Source organism: Antedon bifida, chromosome 6 (genome assembly GCF_963402885.1).
Source record: "Antedon bifida chromosome 6, ecAntBifi1.1, whole genome shotgun sequence".
NCBI lineage: Eukaryota > Metazoa > Echinodermata > Crinoidea > Comatulida > Antedonidae > Antedon > Antedon bifida.
In genome coordinates this window covers 23,746,602-23,754,447 of record NC_136231.1, presented here as the reverse complement: position 1 = coordinate 23,754,447, position 7,846 = coordinate 23,746,602, and the positions used below count along the sequence as shown (strand labels likewise).

The 7,846-nt window shown below is 34.4% G+C and overlaps 1 protein-coding gene across 1 annotated transcript; it reads left to right on the top strand.

Moving 5' to 3' along the window:
- The first annotated feature begins 1,659 nt into the window (after nucleotides 1-1,659).
- Nucleotides 1,660-5,066, top strand: LOC144845737 (uncharacterized). The gene is made up of 4 exons (XM_078703165.1): nucleotides 1,660-1,740; nucleotides 2,541-2,577; nucleotides 2,668-2,895; nucleotides 4,845-5,066. Exons 1-4 carry the CDS (start codon nucleotides 1,682-1,684, stop codon nucleotides 5,064-5,066), a joined length of 546 nt encoding a protein of 181 aa, XP_078559291.1. The 5' UTR covers nucleotides 1,660-1,681.
- Nucleotides 5,067-7,846: the final 2,780 nt, after the last annotated feature.

The following is a 7,846-nucleotide window of genomic DNA, read 5'->3' as shown; positions in this document are numbered from 1 at the left end:
ATATTACACATACACATAATAGCACGATCAATGCTATCTGAATGTAATAAAAAAACACGTTAACAACGTTGAAATGTGACGATTCGATGGCCCATAAAACAACATAAATCGGCCAATCATAGCGTACGTAACAGTATAACCTTACAGGGACATATGAGACCCCCAAACAAGTGTTCCCGTAATAGGGGTGTCCCAAAGGAGTGTCTCCACTGTAACCAGACTGCCCAATGTATGTATGTCTCGGTCAAACCTGTCTTGTAGTTTAAGTACGGGGTGGGGGCGGTAGGCCATCTTCTCCAGGGTAGGGCCAACTTGCTTGTATGTAAAAATGTGTTCTTAGATGTTCTGCAATTTAATGTGATTGTAAATAATGTAATTCTACTCTTTTCAATGTTTTTGTATAATTGCTTGTATAGACTTTAATACTAATTTTACATTTGTGCAATGCAACATTTTTTGGCTGACTTATTTTATACTAAAAAAAAAGAATAAAAATAAAATGTGCTATAGACATAGGCCTATTATTGTTATATTGTTTGTACTACAAATACATACTGTTAAGATCTCAGATCTTGATTTATATAAGTACAATGTATTGATGGCGGCATGACGTTCGTTCAATAGTTCTGAACTGATGTTTTTATACCAATAATTTGAACATAATATGACGTAGGGCTAATATTGACGACGATTACAGTGATGATGAAGATAATGATTTGATTACACAATGGGTACTTGATTTAGCCGGTTTGTTGTAACATTAGATTAGGCCTCCTTTATAGCAATTGCATATTTTAACTAATTATTGGAACCAGTATAAAGTAATGTTTATAATATTTTTGTTATTGTTCTTACATGTTGCTTTTAAAATATTGTATCCCTGTGGTTTTTCATGTCTGTTTTTAAATATTGATTGTTTTAATCTCAAGTATGCTTAAATATGTTTATATAGTAATAATTTATTAATACAGTATACATTTTAGAATGTTAAATGTTTGAAAATGTACACATATTATTTCCATTTTAAATTGGCAAATAAAATTGAATCTTGAATTTTGAATCAGTCAAGAAAATATTTGCGTAAATTAGATAATATCACTATCATTAACAGCAATCTTTCAAGTAATTACCGATTGAACTTTTAGCCATAATATCATTATTCTCGTCAGGGACATAATACTCGGTATTTTTGAAACTGGACAAACGATAATCCTGAAGTAAATCAGGCTTTGTAGGCCTATAAACTGGTTCTAAACAATGAACTAAACTCTTGAAATATGTATATTTAACCCGTGAGTTTATGTATAAAGAATTCTATAATTGTTTAAAAATGAAACCACGCTCCTAGGTTTATATCGCGTATAAGTAAATTGCATCCGGTTAAGTTTCGTCTTATCATAATTTCATTTTTGACTAAACGCTATATCATTTGTGTATTTATTCAAACATTTCCCTATTCCAACACAAAATAACGTCAATATATTACAATCATCACTAACAGGCTAATTCTCAATTGTAATACAGTGTGTCTAACCAATAATGTAAACACGAAACAGGAAGATGGGATTGTTTCGGGACAATTGGCGGAGGAATCGCAGGTTTTCCTTTCACATTGTATAAATGACAGACTTTTTAATATGTAGGAAACATACCTTTCTCGAATGTCGAACTGGTAATTACAATGGAAAAAGATTTACCGAATCAACCCGATGAATCTAGTCAGCTTACACAGGATAAAACGTAAGGCATCAGATAATTATTAATTAATAATATAATAATTTAGATTATTTAATAAGGCTGATTACCTTTGAAAATGATCATATATACTATATTCATATTGATGACATTATCATGAAAATTGTGTCTTATTCTGGTAATATGGAACCGTTTGGTATTGATTTTGTTTAGGCCTACATTATCATAATTTTGTATAATTAATTTGTATCATGCTCAGTCTTTGATGCTTTGACAGACTTTTCATGATTGTGTTCCGCACGGTATAAATCATGTATTATGTCAATAAATAGTGTTAGTGATCTGAGGGTATTTTAAGACACTGAATATGCCAAAAGTTTCCTATGTAGGCCTACCCCGTTTTTCTTGTTCAAACACTTTCGAAATCACACTAATACCCCTTTCACACCAAAAGCAAAACTCCGGAGACACACGGTGGAGTTGACGCCCCGGTGTGTTGATGTAAAAGGTAAACTCAAACAACTGGGGTCTCTCCGGAGTTTCTCGACGTTTTAGATAGTCACAAACCCCGGGTGTCTGCGGAGGTCACTGCGGAGTAAGGGTTCTAAAGCTCGGTGTCTACACTATCAAATTAGTTTGACAGCAATTAAAAGTGTGTGCCCAAATATGGTAGTGATATACTCAAATGTGGTAGTGAAATTACATCGTCATGTCCATGGGCACATCACATTTGTTTGTCACAACCTTTGTTCCTACTTACGCATAAACGCAAGGAATAATTACGTAGATTTATAACAACGTGTAGTGGTACGAATATGTTAACGTGGTTCATTTTTGTCTTTCAGAACTGAAGGTAATTCTACGCCTCAAACCCCCAATAAGGTAATGTAAAGTAAATCAATTATTGAATTAAAAAAACAATAAATAGCTTAAATATTAGAATAATAATAATTAGTTTTTTTTTGTTTTAAGACGATTGGTACAAAAGAGATAACACTTCTCAACCAACACGAAAGTACTTCTCAGGGGATTTTAGAAGTTGCGGGATTACAGCAAACGGTTAATATTGCGGTGTTGTTTGTGAAAGCAGACTTGAACGTAAACGCCTTATACTATTCAACATTAGCCACCATTGTTGTGACGATACTTTCTCAAATTCTTCTGTCATGTTTGGTGGCTGCAAAGATATGGATCCGAAAGGTTAGTTCTTAGTTTCTATTGATTAGGCCTATTGCCGTCTTCTGATAATGACGATTAGTTTTCGTTTCTTTCTTTTTTCTTATTCTCTCCACTGACAAATAAGTCCATTATGTTACATACAAACTATGTTTACACAATAAATCGTCGTAGTAGAAGATAAGAGGGCAAAATAAGTGGGAGATTATCATGGACCGCCGTTCCGCAACCTATATGGGGAAAAAAATTGATCGGGTCACGAAATTGTTTCCGATACTGAAACTTTTTATCAATTATACACTGATCTATATGTGAATTGTTCTCAGTTTTGTAGAATCTACAACACTGATTACATTTTACATCTACAGTTTTCCCTATGTTGACGTGCGGCGAGTCCGTAGTGTAGACACAATTGGGAATCGACGACGGGGCAATGGACGCTTAGTTCGTAAGTGGGGAATCCCCATTTAAGACGTGGATTTAATAACCTACCAACTCTGGTTCTACGACACTATTTTCTGTAGTTTGCAAAGGAGTGTGTAACTGTGAAAACCGTGATGTACCGGCGGTGGGAACTTTTACAATGAACATTAGAATAATAGAAAGAACAATATAAACAGGTTCATCCCAAATTACACTCATAGCGATGTTGTTCAGGCCTTTATGTTTCGGGAGAACCCCTTGACGTTAGCATTGAACGCACAGTACATGTGTTTACCAGCGGAAAAAGTAAGTGCGAGAGTACCATTTCCAGCCAGGTGTGTCATTTAACAAAATTCGCTTTGCCACAGGCCCCACCATGGATAATTTGTGCATTTTTGATGGCAACAGACTGTTGGTGGCAAAATGCATATGACCCCATTTATAGAGATTACTATAACGATAGTGATTATGTATACATCATGACTATTTATTACATTGACGATGAAATCGCAAAGATAGCTTACCTATTTTCTAAATTAACTTAACTGTCTCTATATAACTGTCTCTATATCTTTCAAAATAAAATAAAAATAATAATTTCATTAAATGACTGAGCAGCTGACAATTAGTCTATTTCATTTCATTTCGTACTTCATATTACGTAATTCATCGTTACGTCATAAATATATTCATGACCGTCAAAGCTGGTATTAACCTGTTTATATCCAAGATGACCGGTTAGCTTAGTCGGACTGAGCAGCGTCGTGTTAACAACACGGATGTTTGGGTTCGAACCCCATGCTGGTCGTGGTGGAATTGAGTTAAAGCTATATGCTACTGTGTTTGGGGTTCACAAAATAATACGTCCCCCTTTCCACCACATAAGCAAGTCAATGCATCTGGTGATGCCGTGGAAACGACACAATGTCTCTGCCACAGGACAGCATTGAGGTCGTTCCACGACATTACCAGATGTATGCTTAGCGCCCTCAATTTTAAGAACACAAATACATGTCAGCAAATTAGGAACAAATGTAGAACATTGTAAAGTTGATGCCGAGGTTGCGGAACGCTGTTATAGACTATATGTGAAACAGTTTTATACACCTAAGATCCTTGTGGGCCATCGTGGTTCAACCTTGCAATCCGTACTTTTGGTCATTTGTGCTTCAATCTTGTGATCCCTCATCCGTCGTACTTTTGGTCCTTCGTGCTTCAATCTTGTGATCCCCTTATCCGTACTTTTGGTCCTTCGTGCTTCAATCTTTCGATCCGTACTGTTGGTCCTTCGTGCTTTAATCTTGCGACCCCTCAATCAGTGATTTTGGTTATTCGTGCTTCAATCTTGTGATCCCTCGTCCGTACTTCTGGTTCTTCGTGCTTCAATCTTGCGATCCATCAATCCGTACTTTTGGTCCTTACCTTGCGATAGAAATTTAACACCCCTTGATCCGTACTTGAGGGTCGTTCGTGCTTTTCTCACCCCAACATAATACCAGGTTACCTGCTGGACCTGCTCCTATCATTTTGTTTACTTTAAATATCCACAGTGCGAAGAAGTCTTAAAGAAAGAGATTGAATCTGACAACCCGGATGAAGGAGACTCGCACGAGAAAAGAAAAGAAGATTTGAAACAAATTACAAGACGGTTGCGAAAATTAGATTTTTGTGTACTTTTATTGGTACTCTTTATAACAATTTTAGCAACAATACTGCTGGCAATCTCTGGCATGATGGATGTTTCGCATGTTATAGAATCACCGATGAAATAAAAAAATATCTCTGACAATTGCAGGATAAACTATGGATATAGATTAGGCGGTGAAACCGTACGAACAGTCGTTTATTTAGTGCATTGACATTAAAAGCGGCGTATAATGTTCTATACGTAGACCTAGAGTAGTTAGTGAATTCAGTTATCAACCAATGAAATGTGTTTCGTTATGGAAAGTGAGACCATTCGATCAGATTTTATTTTCTATTCTTTGATACCAAGCCTACTACTACTTTCTTAGATAAAGCTGTGATAAATACTGTGTCCATCAACTAAAAAGTTGGTTGCAAACATTATTGATGGGAAATTAATATTAGAGAGTAGTTATAAAGTTAAGAAGATATTGGACAAAGGAGATGAATAGATTACAAGTCTAAGTGAATTGCATCCCTTATTAAATGTAATCTCTGTATTAAATTATAATACATGTTATTCATTTTATATAGTTATTCACACTCTTGCAAAAGAAAAATGAGACTAGCTAATTCTGGATTTAAGAGTTCCATTTATGACTTGCGGTAGTTAGTTAAGACTGTACCTAAGTAACAGTTGCAGAATCAGATGTGCATCCATTATCTTGTTTTAAGGCATGTATTTCAACTAATCGACTGAATGATCAAAATAGAAACCTCTTACATCACCTGGAATTCATTGTTCTTGGAATAAATACCTCCGGTTCAAAATATAATTTTAATAAAATAATTTAAACTGAAATATTATATTTTATACCGACAAATTTGGAAATACGGTGAAAGATAATAATATTTCGTAATACGAAACCTTATGACGTATAAATATAAATAAAATTGAATAAAAATACGTTCTTGAAAAATAAATTGCATCCGTCCTTCTGCGAATACCTTTGTGTTGAATAATACCAGCATTGATTGTTTTGCTTTTAAATCAAGTATTACTATCAAATCACAAAGTGAGGATGTCAAAACAAAGTTAAATAATGTGTTTAGTTTCCTATGACCAGTGCTAGAGGTATACTGGTTGGAATCCAAGCGAAATATAATACAGTAAAATTGACAATATATTTTGAAATATGTTGTAACGAATCAAGACTATAGTCAATATTATGTACGGTACCTCAATTAAATACATTGGGATTTCCAGCAACAATAAATAGGTACCAGTATTGAATAAGAGTAAATTAGAATAAAGAGGATAAAAAATATGCCTCTAAAATAGCCTAAATACAACGTGTGTAGGCCCTACTGTATGGTGCCACAATTACGCGCTCATAGCTTCTGTTTGAGTTGTCCAATGGCAAGCGACAGTTTGAATATCTCTTGTAATTGGTCAAATAATTGCTTACGTTTGCATGTGTGATGAGGGAAAACAACAAGGGTATTTGAGGGGTAGGTAGTAATCGCGTTACCTCACATATTTAACCTGAAAAAAAAAAAATCTTATCTGACGTATTAAAAACGTAGCCATTTCCTTAATTTTAAATTCAGTATTGTTTTAAATAGTGATCAACACCATTGTGTAATTAGTTCCTCCTTTGCAAACGGATACAGTGTACGTTTAATATTATTATTGTACAAATCAATACAAAATCAGAACTGTATATTCAGATCTGCTAAAAAAAAGACAATTGATGCAAATATGTAAGTTCGTTTTTAAATATAATTTTTACCATTGGCCGATCCACGATACCTGGGAGCACATTAATATAGATAATATAGTAAAACTGAATTGCAAAGGCTCCGTGGATTTAAAGGGAGCGTGCAGTGGTTGTAGTAAAATGTATGTCATAAAAATAATATGGGTTTTCAAGTGTCACAGATTCAGAATGAGCATCCATCCAATGAAAATATATATTGCTAGGGATAAATTTTGAACGAAATATTCTACATTATTCTTTAGTGAGACTTTAATTTTATAAACAATTGAAGTAATCGAACTCGATTCGAATAGGGCAATAATAAAAAATAATAATAGGCCAGTTAAAACTAAAAATATACATTTTTTTTGTAATTAAGATGTTTACGTTTTTATTGTAATATGTAAAGAAATGGAAGATCACAGTGATTTCGTTGAAGTGGCCGGTAATGGTGGCGACCAGATTGAAAACATTGATGTGGTTGTTAATTATGGCGACCAAATTGATCTCGATGAAGCGGTTGATAAGTGTGGCGACCAAATTGATCACCATGCAGTAGTCGGTAATGGTGACGACAGAATTGATCTCGATGAAGCGGTTGTTCGTAATGATGACGACCAAATTGATCTCGATGAAGCGGTTGTTCGTAATGGTGACGGCCAAATTGATCTCGATGAAGCAGTCGGTAATGGTGACGACCAAATTGAGGGAGTCGTTAATAGTCAACCCATCACATCAGTAAAAACAGTAAGTAATTTTAAGGCAAACAAATTGACAATAATAATTAATTACGGTACTCATTTTTTAAATTTGAACAAACAAAAGCATAATTGTTGTTCTGACAAAATGAGTTGAAGTTTAAATTATAATTACTCGCTTTATAAAGGAACATATCCACTTCATAAAAGTAGTTAAAAAAATTAAAAACACCTGCCAACATCAACTAATTTCAGATGCTAAATTGCAGGGAAAAAAGAACGCAACTTTAGATTTGTACGGTAATTATGCTATTGATGTAAGTGTCGAATTATTGTCGAACATATTTGTTTTTAGGAAGAAATAACCAATATGACCCAATTAGAAGCTACATCTCAAGGAATTTTAGAAGTGGTTGGACTACAACAAACATTAAACATACTCGTTTTCTTCGTCAAAGCAGACTTAAC

Excerpts from the sequence above, each read along its gene's own strand:
- LOC144845737 (XM_078703165.1), top strand. The coding sequence starts at position 1,682 with ATGGAAAAAGATTTACCGAATCAACCCGATGAATCTAGTCAGCTTACA. Across the intron at positions 2,578-2,667 it reads CGCCTCAAACCCCCAATAAG|ACGATTGGTACAAAAGAGAT; the intron begins GTAATGTAAAGT and ends TTTTGTTTTAAG. Across the intron at positions 2,896-4,844 it reads CAAAGATATGGATCCGAAAG|TGCGAAGAAGTCTTAAAGAA; the intron begins GTTAGTTCTTAG and ends AAATATCCACAG.